We start from the raw sequence: 13199 nt of genomic DNA on the forward strand, positions 1-13199 counted from the left end.
AGGCAGGCCGGGAGTTGTAGTCCTCGAGTAGCGCCCTCCTAGTCCACAGACCGCTCGGGACACTCCGCCTGCCCGTGCTGCTGGAGACGGCCGGGCCCCGCGCCTTGGTCCCTGGGAGGCGTCGCGCTCCAGGCTTATCAGAGAGTGGGACGGCCCGAGGTGCTAGGACTACAGCTCCCAGAGGGCCCTGCGAGGGGCACGGAGGGGCGCGGCCTTCCGCCACGGCGTCGGCGCGTCCGGGGCGTCTCAGTCCCGTGGGGCTCGGGGGTGGCCGGGACGGGGGCGTCCGTGTCCCGCAGGTCTCTGGGCGGCTGCCCTATTGAGGACCCACGACTCCGCCCCGACCCCGCCGTGTTCGCGAGAACCGAAGACCCCTTCGCTCCTCCCAGGGCACCCCTCGCGACACCGTGTGCTGTGCTTGGTCCCGGCGGTCAAGAGCGGCAGTGGCAACGGGACCGCCCTGGCCCGAGACGCGACCTGGCCTCTAGCGTCGCTTGGGCACAGCCTCTCTAGGCCCCTTCCTTCTCGGTCGCGGAGGGACGCCATTAAACGGCCACGCCGGCCTCAACCGGGACGCGGCCCACGGCGCCCAGCCAGGGCCTGGGGGAGGGAAGCCGGGGCGACTCCTGGGTCCTCCTAGGCCCCATTCTCTCCTCGGAGGTCCCCTTCCCGCTGCCCTGAGGCCACTCTCCTGCCAGCAACTGCTGGGCCGGCTCTCGGGAAAGTGCCTTGGCGTCAAGCTTATCAGGCTGCAGGTGCTGAGGGCAGCCAGACTCCCGCTCTTGGGCGCAGATGAGGAGCCTGAGAAGGCAATGGCCCTGCAGGAGAGGGAGACACAGGAGCAGGGCTGGTCAGCTGAGAGTCCGGAGAGACAGTTTGGTTGTGGTCCGATTCTGTGGCGAGATTTACAAGTGGGAGGTTGGGTGACGATTGCTCCGGGGCCAACAACTCTTAAGCCAGTCTCAGCAAGACCTACAAGGCCAGGGCCAGTGCCCCTCAGAGGATATTCATGCTCCAGGAAAGCCAAGGATGGGCCTCCCTCATGCTCTACATGGTGCAGTAGGGACACCTGTGTCCCACGTGGAGCTCGGCTTCTAGCTGCAGTCAGGGCAGAAGCTGGCAGGAGGGGTTTACTTCTGTCCTTGGAAGCTTTTGGTAAGGACGCTTCATTCCTGTGTCTTGGACACCCCCCTCTAGGTCTGCTGCCCCCTCTGTGAAGACAGGCAGGGCAGCTGAATGCGCCGTTTGTTCCCAGCCTATATCCATGCAAAGGCATCCCAAGGGCAGGAAATGCATCCTCGGGGGCCAGTGGGGGTCTGGGGGCGCAAAGGGCTGCAGAGTGAGAGCTGGCTCTCCTCTGGCAGGTTACTGGCCAAATGTGGCTTTCGAACCACAGGAGAGGGTGCACTCAAGGGCTGACTCAGGGACTGCAGGTTCCCTCCCCTTCCCAGTCCTTCCCTGGCACTGCCTAGGTGGCTCCCTGGCCTGGGGCCAGTGATCTAGCCGGCAGAAGGTTCATGGCCTTATAACCTCCCAACCAGAGAAGCAGCTGCCGTTGAGCCTGTGGATCTGATGCTGAGGGCCCTGCCAGCTCACTGCAGAGTGGTCAGTTCTGGCCAGTTTTGCTAAGCCAGGCCCATTTGGGGTGAGGAGAGGGTGGGAGCACCCCAGCCCTCCCCAGCAGCCTGTCATGGTGGAGGAGGAAGCCCATTCACCCAGAATAAGGCCTCAGGAGGCATCTTCAAGATGACTGAAGTTGCCCCGCACAAGGAGAGTGCTGGAGAGAATGGGTGCGATGAGAGAAAAGAGTCTCTCGTGCATCTGTGAGGCCAGCCTGTGACTGTCTTGAAGATTCTGAGTCACAAGACATCAGGCACACAGGCGTGAATTGTAAATGCCTGCACAGCAGAAGGTAAGTGACTCTGGATTATCCAGACCATTGACCGGGCCCTGCTGCATGCCAGTGCAGTCCTGGCCTGAGGACACAACCCTCGCATCCAGACAGACCTGAGCAGCTAATGGACGTGCACAGAAGAGCCAAGAGGCAAGCCGTGAGTCCCCCCTGGAGGAGAAGAGGATGGGGAGGGCCAAAGAGAAAGAACGGAGACTGGAGGCAATCTGTTTAGGCACCCAGAGAAAGTCTCACTTGGACACAGCAGCAAATAGAACAGACCCCAGTGCCACCATGGAGCCCAGACTTGAGCACACAGGGACCTTGGCGTGGAGCACGAGGGTGCCAAGGCCTGCAGGTGGCCGACTTGTGTGCTCTGGTGCCATGCTCAGATTTGACGGGATGACTCTGCTATCACCTGCTTTGTGAGCCACAGAGGCCTGTGTCAAAGACTACGGACCACCAGCCTGGGCAATACAGTGAGACCTGCCTCCACTTAAAGGATAATTAGGCAGGTGTGGTGGTGCATGCTTGTGGTCCCTGCTACTCGGGAGGCAGAGGCAGGAGCATCGCTTGAGTCTGGGAGGTTGAGGTTGCAGTGAACTGGGATGGCACATGGCGCCTCCAGTCTGGGTGACAGAGTGAACCCGTCTCAAAAAAAGGACGGGTGGCCCAACAGGTGAAAACAATGGAGGAGGCCCGGGAGAAGTCCCTGCCCTTCTCTGGACCACTGCCTCCAGGTTCCTGGACTGCCAGCAGGTAGAGGGGCCAGGATGCCATCTGGGGTCCCGCTGAGGGGGTCCAACCTTCCTATACCTGCCCTTTAGCAGAGGCAGGCTGGGGTGGTCCTCATGTGAGGGGCTCTTGTTCCAGGGCAGGGGCAGAGCTCCTCCTCTCCATTCTGCCAGGCAAGACTCCTTAGTGCTCTTCTGTTGGGCAGAACTGACCAAGACTCAGAACATTCAATGTCAGGTGCCAGCTGGGGACAGGATCTGCCTTGGGAAACTCGGCAGGCCCAGTGGCCATCCCACTGCACAGTTGAGGGTGGGGGGGCGACACTCCAGAGGGACACGTTCTGGCCTCCCGGGGGGTGCAGGCTTCTGGGCACGTCCACCAGGCATGCAACACCGGCTACCCCACCCTGCTCTCGCTCACTGACAAGGTCTCTGGCAGCCCTTACGGGAATGTGTCCATTTCATCCTGTGTCCTCCTGTCTCAAACTCCTGTGACCAGAGACCCCAACGGGCCATTGGGGTGGGGCCACCTGGACTGTGGACAGGCCCGACGTTTAAAATCTAGCATGGAGATGAAACTGAGGTGCTCCTGGACCACAGTGGGGTATGATAAGGAAGCTGCTCCCCTTCCCCTCCCTGGCTCTGGCCTGGCAGCGTGTCATGAGTCCCTCTCCCCACCTCCAGCTTCTCCCTCTAAGCAGGAATGGGCCCTGCTGGCACCACACAGAGACCCCTACGTGGGTAAGACAGCAGGCCCTTTTCCTGGGAGCAGGAAGTTGGCCTTGGACACGCCCACACCGCCCATGTCACTCAGTTCTGACTCATGAAGCAACCAGGGTTCCTGGGCTCTGTGACCTGGAACCATTCTGCTGCACCTGCACTGAGGGTTCAAGGACTCCTCACTGTAGGCCACGCCTGGTCCTCTTCCGGTCACCAGCCCGCAAGCAGCAGCTGGGCTGAGGGGATGACAGACCTGGATCCTTAGCCTCCCTGGGCCTCGGCTTCTCCATCTGCATCTCAGAGTGACGGGCAGGCAGGCATCTCGGGCGGGGATGGGAGAGTGAGAGACGCAGATGCAGTCTGCTTCCTGGATGCCAGACCCAGTGGTCCAGTTTTCAAGGCTTGTGTTTTTGGGGGACTCTTGATCAGATGGGACCATTCCTTGTGGCTGCAGTGGCACTAAGCTCTCAGACTGCCTGGCTGCCCCTGTGACCTCAGGAGCCCACTGCCATCAGGCCCTGCCTTCTCGACTTCCTATGCCTCTGGTGCTGCTCCTGTGTCTGCCCCCTCTTCTGGGGGGTGTTCTCCCACCACCCTGCACATCACTGCCCTTTTACATTCTTTTTGAAATGGGGTCTTGCTCTGTCGCCCAGGCTGGAGTGCAGCAGTGTGATCACAGCTGACTGTAACCTCCATCTCCTGGGCTCAAGCAGTTCTCCCACCTCAGCCTCCCAAGGAACTGGGACTACAAGTGTGCACCACCAAGCCTGGCTAATTTATTTTTTAGAGATGGGGCCTTGCTGTGTTGCCCAGACTGGTCTTAAACTCCTGGGTTCAAGCGATCCTCCTGCCTCGGCCTCCCAAAGTGCTGAGATTATGGCGTGAGCCTCTGTGCCCTGCCCCCCCATCTTCTCTTCATCCTGGGGACGTGCTGACGGCTCTCCCAACATGGGACGTACATCCCCAGAGGCGGGGATACTGACCCAGAGCCGTGATGCCCCCTTTCCCCGGCCCCACCTTGATGCTGTCTCAGCAACTTGTGAGGATCCAGAACCTGGCCAGAAAGCGGCCAGGCTCTGCTGGACCTGAAGGTGCAATCCTGCAGCCTTGGAAGGGTCTTGGTCTGACCAAGCTGCAGAGCCAAGCGGGTCTCCTGGGTTCTGAGCTCAGACAACTGATGGCCCCAGACGCCTTGAGGGAAGCTGGGCCCGGCCCACAAGACTCCCACCCCACCCTGTGGACCCCCTGGAGGAAGGAGCCGGCCTCTGCGTGTGCAGTAACAGCTTTAATCTGTGGTGGCCCCTGCCCTCCTGCATCCAGGCAGGAAAAGCCGTTTCTTGAGGAATTAAAGCAGGAGCGTTTCCCACACTGTCTCCTGGGAGTCCATGCTTATAGCGATAGCACTGCTGAGTGGTGCTGTGTCACCAGGGCTGGGCCTGGGCACAGAGAGGCAGGGTGCCAGTCTTTATATATTATACATATATATATATATATTTCATGTGTATACACAGATAGTTTTCTCTCTTGAAAGTATTAAAAAATTGATCAACCTTCAATCTATAAAAAATACCTACTCTACATGATAGAAAAATCTCTCCTCCAAGTTTACACTGATTTACACCCAAGGCTTTCCCCAAATGTACAATAGGAGGCGACCTCTTACATCCTAGCATGGAAGGCGGTGGATGCGGGGCCACACAGGTGCACGCACGCACGCGCACATGCGCACACTCACACACGCAGCAGGTGGCCAGTCTTGGTGATGCGGTCTGGGCCCACCCGGGAATGCTGGGGGTCGGGGGCAGGCCCGCAGCCCTGCGGGGTGACACCGCTGCGCCTGGGGTGCAGACCCAAGAAGCGCAGGCCCCTCCTGCTCTGCTGTGAGTCTTCCCGGCCCTCTCCCTCCTACAACACGCACCCTCGGGGAAGAACCGCGATTTCTAAGTGAGACACACACAGAAGAAAACAGGGTTCCCGATGTTTGGACTCTGGCCTGGGAAGTGCGTGGGGAGGGTGTGGCCTTTAGGAGGCCAGGTCCGGCCGCACCTGTGGAGAAGCAGCACCTGGGAGCCAGAGGGGCCTGCAGCATCCACCCCACCCAGGGAGAGAGCGCCACACGGCTGTAATCTCAGGTCCTGATGTCGGAGTGGAGGGCCCCAGTGGCTCCTGCCCAACCCCCATAGGCGGTCAGAGTCCCCAAGGGTTACTGCAGCGAGGAATGGGCCATGGGAACAGCCACATGGCCTGGAGGCCCCAGAGCTGGACTGAGGTGACCACATCTGACTGGGCAATGGCCCAAGCAGCGTAGGTAGAGCTGGGGAAATGCACCAGCCTTGTCCACGCGTCCTTCCCGCACCACCATGTCTGAGGTGAGGGTCCGGGAGCCCGTCAGCCATCAGGAGTGGCTCAGCATGGGTGAAACGGCACCAGGGTACTTGTGCGGGTGGCTTAGGCAGGAGCACCCCTGGAAGGACCCGTTTTCTACCTTTCTTCCCAATAGGGCTGCATGTGGAAAGAGGGACCACCACAAGGAGGCCACAGCAGGGCTCACCCCACACCTCTGCACAGAGAGGCTCTCCAGCCCATCCTGCTGAACTGAAGTATAGGCGTTCACGGCCAGGGTGACTTAGGGCTGGGAAGCTCTGGGCCCCCCGAAAGGTCAGCGCTGATGGATGGCCCCACCACAACCCTCACCCTCTATGGACCTCGGGCCCTGGGACTTCTCTTTCTCCCTCTCCTCTCCACCACCCTCTGCCCCTTTGGCAGCCCCTGTCTTTGGCGGCCCCAGCCCAGCTGCACGAGGACTCCCTGCATGCTCTGGGCACTGTCGGCTGTGGGACCTGCTGGTCTTGGCTCCTCACGGTGTCTCGGGACCACTCCAAGGTGTTGGAGTCCCGAATCCAACCCAGGCTGGGCCTTCCTGCCTCTACTTGACCTCCAGGATGGACGGGTTGGTCTCCATGATGGCCACGATGATCCTGTCGATGTAGTCCTGCAGGCGGAAGTTGATCTCCTCCTGCTTCTGAATTGCCTCCATGAGCTGTAGGGCGAGCAAGCAGTCAGAGCTGAGGCACACGGACCACAGGCCACAGTGCATAAACCACAGCGCACAGACAGTGCAAGCTGTAAACCCCAGGCCACACTGTGCAGGCATGGGATGTGTTACCTCATCTCGGGAGACAGAGCTGATCTCTGCAGCCAGGGACTCAGAGAAGGCTGTGGAGAAGAGGCTCTTGGCGCCCTGGATGCTGAGGGTAATGATCTGCCCGTTCAGCTCCTCATTCTGCTCCTTAAGGTTGCGGTTGTCCTGGGAGGGCACAGCAACATCACTACTGGGCTGTGGCCCCTGCTGGTGGCTGAGCAGGGACAAGGACTGCCCAGGGAAAAAGGCCTTCAGCTCAGATGCTGACCCTCCATGTCCCCACCTTCCCAACCAGCCTTGTGGAACATTCTGCAGGCATGTGAGGAAGGGAGGCCCAGGCCTGCCCACCTGCTTCAGCCTGCGGACCTCCTGCTCCAGCTCGCTCTCCCGGGCGCGGCTGTGGTACTCCTGCAGGCCCACGCTGCTGCTGCGGCCCCGCCGCTGCTCGGCCTCCAGCTTGAGGAGCTGCAGGTGCTCCAGCTGCTTTCGGAGGTCCTCGATCAGCTGCAGGGCAACCGCCGGGTGAGCCGGGGGGCCTGGGCTCCCAGGGGACACCACCAGCCATCACTTGGCTGTAGAACCTCAGGGTTGATCTGGCCATCTCTCGGGAAGACGACACACACCAGCGGCTATGTCCAAAGCGCACAGCCGAGAGCTAGCGTCTGAGGAAACAACGGCTCCCCTTGGGGCAGGCTGGGCGCAGGACTGGCATGGGGCAGGGTGGGTGCCAGCTCACCTCCTGTGTGGCCTCCTTGTCCCTCTGGAACTGGTGCCTCTCGTGACTCAGCCTGTCCCCCATCCTCCTCTTGTTCTCCTGCTCTTCGCTGAGCCGCAGCGTCAGCGACTCTATCTCATCCAACAGCTTCTGCTTCTCCTGCAGGGGTGGACACCTGCCCTGGATGTGCGTCGCCCTCCCACCTGTGCATGCAGCTTGCCCCGGCCGTCTGTCCCTCCAATCTGAGTCTCCCAAACAGCAACATGGTGGCCCTCGTGTTGGAGCGCGACAGGGCTGGGTCTGAGCCTTCCTGCCTCTCCGTGGAGGTCAAGGCCACCTGCCTCTGGGCGCCTCACACACACAGGCCACGCGGGCCATTGCTCGTGAGGGGCAGGAAGGACCTTTGTGTGCACAGGACCTGACTCGGTGGCTGTGGGCAGCTCCAGCCGGGCTCCTCTGGTTCACAGGAGCCAGGGCCCAAGTGCTGTGAGAATATCCTTCCTGGGAGCTTCCCAGAGCACAGCTGGTGAGGTGGAGGGAGGGAGGTCTCACAGTGACGAGCTGGGGTGTGGGAACCCCACATGCAGCCTCTGGCTCCACGTCTGCAGGGGTTGGGGCGTGAGTGTCTGGCTGATGCCTTCCCCTTGGAGGACAATTCCCAGATTCAGAGCCCTGGGTCCATCTAGGAGCGAGCCTCTGGGCCCTGCTCCTGTAGGTGGAACCGTGCCTTCCAGTGGCCTGGGCCGAGCTGGCCCTGTTCCCTCACACACAGCACAGCATCCTGCTCAGCACAGAGCAAAGGGCAGCCTCGGCTGCCCCACAGGCAGGGCACGGGCTGGGCCCACTGGCCACAGCGCCAGGCTGCAGGTAGCTCACCTCCTCCAGGCGCTCAATGTTGGCCTTCAGACAGGGCGTGCAGGACCGGAGCTCACTGTTCTCCTCGTCCAGTTGCTGTAGCCTGGGACACAAGAGCAAAGCTGAAACTCACTCCAGGAAGCACGCCTCTACAGGACCAGGGTGCCCCGTGTCTCAGGGAAACCCTGCTGGGGCCGCCCTGTGACCCACAGACGCCCCCAAATGACCAGGGCCAGTCCTTAGGTGCCCAACCAAGTGCTCCAGGCAGAGCTTTTCCATAATCCTTGAAGGTTTTTATTTTTTATTATTTTATTTTATTTATTTATTTTTTTGAGACGGAGTCTCGCTCTGTCGCCCAGGCTGGAGTGCAGTGGCGCAATCTCGGCTCACTGCAAGCTCCACCCCCGGGTTCACGCCATTCTCCTGCCTCAGCCTCCCGAGTAGCTGGGACTACAGCTGCCCGCCACCTCGCCCGGCTAGTTTTTTTTTGTATTTTTATTAGAGACGGGGTTTAACCGTGTTAACCAGGATGGTCTCGATCTCCTGACCTCGTGATCCGTCTGTCTCGGCCTCCCAAAGTGCTGGGATTATAGGCATGACCCACCGTGCCCGGCCTTATTTTTTATTTTATTTATTTTATTTTTTTGAGGAGGAGTCTCACTCTGTCACCAGGCTGGAGTGCAGCGGTGCAATCTCGACTCACTGCAAGCTCTGCCTCCCAGGTTCACGTCATTCTTCTGTCTCAGGTTCCCAAGTAGCTGGGACTAGAGGTGCCCGCCATCACACCTGCCTAATTTTTTGTATTTTTAGTAGAGACGGGTTTCACAGTGTTAGCCAGGATGGTCTCGATCTCCTGACCTCATGATTCACCTGCCTTGGCCTCCCAAATTGCTGGGATTATAGGCATGAACCACCGCGCCTGGCCTTTTTTTTTTTTTTTTTTTTTTTTTTTTTGAGACCAAGTGTCACCCTGTCTTACAGGCTGGAGTGCAGGGGGCGATCTCAGCTCACCACAACCCTCCTGGTTCAAGCAATTCTCCTGCCTCAGCCTCCCTAGTAGCTGGGACTACAGGGTCGCACCACTACACCCAGCTATTTTTTTGTATTTTTAGCAGAGATGGGGTTTCACCATGTTGGCCAGGATGGTCTTGAACTCCTGACCTCAGGTGATCCACCTGCCTCAGCCTCCCAAAGTGCTGGAGTTTCAGGTGTGGGCCACCACACCCGGCCCTCTTCTCTGTTTATTAATAGTCATTTATTTGTGTCACTATGGACTCATGAACTTTATGTTTTGGATTGTAATCCAGTGCTATCACTATGAGTTTGTTACTTAAACTGTTCCAGCTTTGGCGTCTGGCAACTCCTTCAGCTGGCCCGTGTCCCTCTGACATACCCTGTGTCTGTGCTCATGGCAGGGGGACGTTTAGTGTAAGCACTTTCTCATTTTCAGATACTACACATTGCTGCAGGCTCAGCCTGCCTTTTCCCGTCCCAGCCTCAGAACTGGCCATTTCTCCAAGGAACCCTGGATCTTCTCCATAATCCAGTTGTCCTCACCATCCTGTTACCCTGCCATCCCTTCTAATTCAACCTAACCTGCCCCCACACCCAGAATTTGGTGTAAGATGGAAACCCAGGGGCAGCACAGGGCTGGCGGGGGAAGGGCTTCAGGTGCCCTCTACCCAGGACGGGACTTGCTCTTGGCTTTGCAGAACTGATGATTGAGACCAGGGGCAAAGCAGATGCAACCCCTTCCCAAGAGCACTCGGTGGCCTCTGCACCGCCAGGGAGGCCACGGGGTGCCCAGGACAGGCGTGCTCCCAGGGACTTGTCTGGGGATGGTCAGACCCTTGGCCACAAGCGTTCGTCAGGAGGACAAGGGCACTCAGTGGTGTCACTCTGGTGTGTGTTGATGCTCTGCAGTCCAGACTCCTCCTCTAGGGTGGGGATGGGTGTGACCCAGCTGTATGTGGGCGGGGACCCTCCTGTGTGAGCCTCACCTTCACCCAACTTCCACGGTTCCTGGTGCTACCCACTTCTGAGCCTTCATGTACCAAGATGCAAACCCCGGTACGTGTCGGCTGCGTGGCTGCCCTGAGATGCAAACTCTGGTACATGTCGGCTGTGTGGCTGCCCCGAGATGCAAACCCTGGCGTAGCTGCTGGCGCAGGGTGTTGCGTGTGTTAGGAGTGTGTGCAGCTGTGCTTTCTGGGCTACACCTTTGCCATCTGCCTTTCCTGTTGTTTTGCTGAGCGGAGCACAGTTAAGTTCCATTCTCCACCTCTAACCCTGGAGTCCAGATGGCTCTACCTACAGTTGTTTTCTCCTTTCAGAGTAACACTTGCATGTTTTGTTCGTAACTATGAAAGCAAATTATGTTTTAATTCTACTGAATTTCCAAACTACAGATATGCAAAGAGAAGAAAATAAAGAGCTGCACAGCTTTGCGCACAGCAGCACTGCCCTCCCGAGGCCTGACCCCTCCTTCTTTCCTGCTCGCCCCAGTCGCTCACTGTCCATCAGACAACTCAGCTCTGCCCAGCGCTGGGCTGTCTTTCTGCCTTCTCTCCTTTCAGGATCAGGCTCGGGGGAGTCGACTCACATGTTTTGGAAGGACGAGCTATGCTACGTGGCACAAGCGAAGGCTTCCCTGGGATTCCTTGGCTCACATGCCGCTAGAAAGCACCACACACCAGGGCCACGTTCACCCAGTTCACTCTGTGCCTGATGATGGGTCATGTACCCCAACGCCAGGGGTTCAGCAGGTGCCATAAGCTGCAAATCAGGCCCTGGCCTCTGTGGACATGCCACTGTGGCCCCATCAGCCTTCACTCCAGCTCTCTGCAGCCTGCCAGGGGCTCCCATACTTTCTGGAGGCCCCTGGGGGCCCCACTCCCAGAGGTATCTGGCCTTTCTTAGAACCTCTCCCAGGCCGGGCGCGGTGGCTCAAGCCTGTAATCCCAGCACTTTGGGAGGCCGAGACGGGTGGATCACGAGGTCAGGAGATCGAGACCTCCTGGCTAACACGGTGAAACCCCGTCTCTACTAAAAAAATACAAAAAACTAGCCGGGCGAGGTGGCGGGCGCCTGTGGTCCCAGCTACTCGGGAGGCTGAGGCAGGAGAATGGCGGGAACCCAGGAGGCGGAGCTTGCAGTGAGCTGAGATCCGGCCACTGCACTCCAGACCGGGCGACAGAGCAAGACTCCGTCTCAAAAAAAAAAAAAAGAACCTCTCCCAGGCCCTGTGTCCTGAGATTCAGATCTTCTGCCTGTGACCTTCGTACAGCCCCATTCTGCTGATGACACATATTCTTCTTTCCCGGTCCCTAAACAAGGATGTCCAAAGTTCCCGCCTCTCCACTCCTCCATCTTCTCTATGCCCTTTCAGCTTTAACTTTCATCTCTACTGAGGCCCTGCGCCTGAAATCCAGCTGTTTTCTGGGCACTGCAACTGCAAAGACAGCCAGCCCTGCTGCTCCCAGGAGGTTCCGATGCAGGTGCTGGGGGTCCTGCTTCCAGGCCCTCTGCTCCTGAGGGACTCCGGACTGAGACTGTCATGGCACAGACCAGGGTCTTTCTGTACACCAGATGGGCAGAGGCCAAGCTGGGAAGTCCCCAAGATGCCAGAGGCTTCTGTGCTGGGTTGACTGCAGGTTGCTGACCTGGGGCTGCAGGGGCCTCTGAGGGCCTGAGCAGCCCTGAGAACCACAAGGTTGCTGGTGGCCACTCCAAGAAGCTGCAGGAGACTGACAAGGTCCAGAACACGGTGGCACTGACCCCAAGGGCTTAGGGCGGGTAGGCGGCTTGCTCACAAGAGGCAGTGGCACTGGGCCCTGCTTGCTCCCTGAGGGTCTCATGAGACCCCTATCTTGTGCCCCTCCACACCAGCGCACACAGAGGAGGCAGGATGTCCACACGGCTGTGCCCCAACCTCAGCCCCAGTGGACAGGTCTCACGGAAGATGCTCCCTGGTGCTCACAGACGAGAAACGTACTTTAATTTGGAGCCCACTCAACTGTACTGTGCCAAGGCCAGGGGAGAACACTGTCCTGGTTGCCCTGACCTTGCTCCCCAGAAGTCGGCGCCCCACTGCGATGGCAGGCATGGAGGCCTCCTTGTGCAGGGCGTCCCGCACAGCTCTCTGCATGCAGGCTCCTTCCTGCCACCCACTTTTGAAAATGCCTAGGAGCTCTTCTTAGATAAGGCAAGTATCTTAGCTTTAAGAGCTAGAAGGAACACAAGCAAAAGAACCTGAAATCCTTTTATGAATATTTAAAACGACTGTATTTCAAAATCTAAAAGTAGTACATGCTCAGTTTAAAGAAGCCACATGAGGTGGTTCAGGCCCATAATCCCAGCACTTTAAGAAGCTGAGGTGGCTCTGCTGAGAGTATGGAGAGGAAACAAAAACAACCACCAAAACCCCAACAGCAGCAACAAAACGAGGCCAAGGTGGGAGAATCGCTTAGAGCTAAGAGTTCAAGACCAGCCTGGGCAACATAGCAAGACCTCATCTCTACCACAAATGAAAGGAGAATCGCTTAAAGCTAAGAGTTCAAGACCAGCCTGGGCAACATAGCAAGACCTCATCTCTACCACAAATGAAAGGAGAATCGCTTAGAGCTAAGAGTTCAAGACCAGCCTGGGCAACATAGCAAGACCTCATCTCTACCACAAATGAGAAGTTAGCCGGGCATGACAGAGTGCACTCAGAGCCCCAGCAACTCAGGGCTGAGGCAGGAGGACTGCTTGAGCCCAGGAGTTCCAGGCTGCAGTGAGCCATGACAGAGCCACTGCACTCCAGCCAGGGCACAGAGCAAGACCCTATCTCAAAACAGACAGACAAACAAAACACTGTATAAAACAACTTCCTCCACTCTCACTACCCAGACACACAAGAAGGACAGACAACTCTAGATTCCTCTGATTATAGGTATTTTAAGTTACCCGATGCTTTTTACTTGTACAGAACTGTCCCTTGCAAATGTATTTGTAAACACACACCAGGAATCCACAGCATGAGTTCCCAGATGGAGAACTACGGGAGGCACTGTGCTGCTTTAATATTAGTTTGTGCCTCGGCTGGCGCGGTGGCTCATGCCTGTAATCCCAGCACTTTGGGAGGGCAAGGTGAGAGGATTG

The 13199-nt window shown here is 58.1% G+C and overlaps 1 protein-coding gene across 3 annotated transcripts in view; it reads right to left on the minus strand.

The window, feature by feature from the left end:
- Positions 1–4611: 4611 nt before the first annotated feature.
- Positions 4612–13199, minus strand: part of RAB11FIP3 (RAB11 family interacting protein 3) — a 102724-nt gene continuing 94136 nt past the window's right edge. For all 3 annotated transcript variants that reach the window (XM_033236410.1, XM_033236409.1, XM_033236411.1), the window contains 5 exons: positions 8079–8160; positions 7224–7361; positions 6836–6991; positions 6512–6652; positions 4612–6385 (listed from right to left, as the gene is read on the minus strand). In XM_033236410.1, the coding sequence (XP_033092301.1) occupies positions 6272–6385; positions 6512–6652; positions 6836–6991; positions 7224–7361; positions 8079–8160 (631 nt within the window). In that variant the 3' untranslated portion in view covers positions 4612–6271. The remainder of the gene's footprint in view (positions 6386–6511; positions 6653–6835; positions 6992–7223; positions 7362–8078; positions 8161–13199) is intronic.

Source organism: Trachypithecus francoisi, unplaced genomic scaffold (genome assembly GCF_009764315.1).
Source record: "Trachypithecus francoisi isolate TF-2019V2 unplaced genomic scaffold, Tfra_2.0 Lachesis_group15, whole genome shotgun sequence".
Classification (NCBI taxonomy): domain Eukaryota; kingdom Metazoa; phylum Chordata; class Mammalia; order Primates; family Cercopithecidae; genus Trachypithecus; species Trachypithecus francoisi.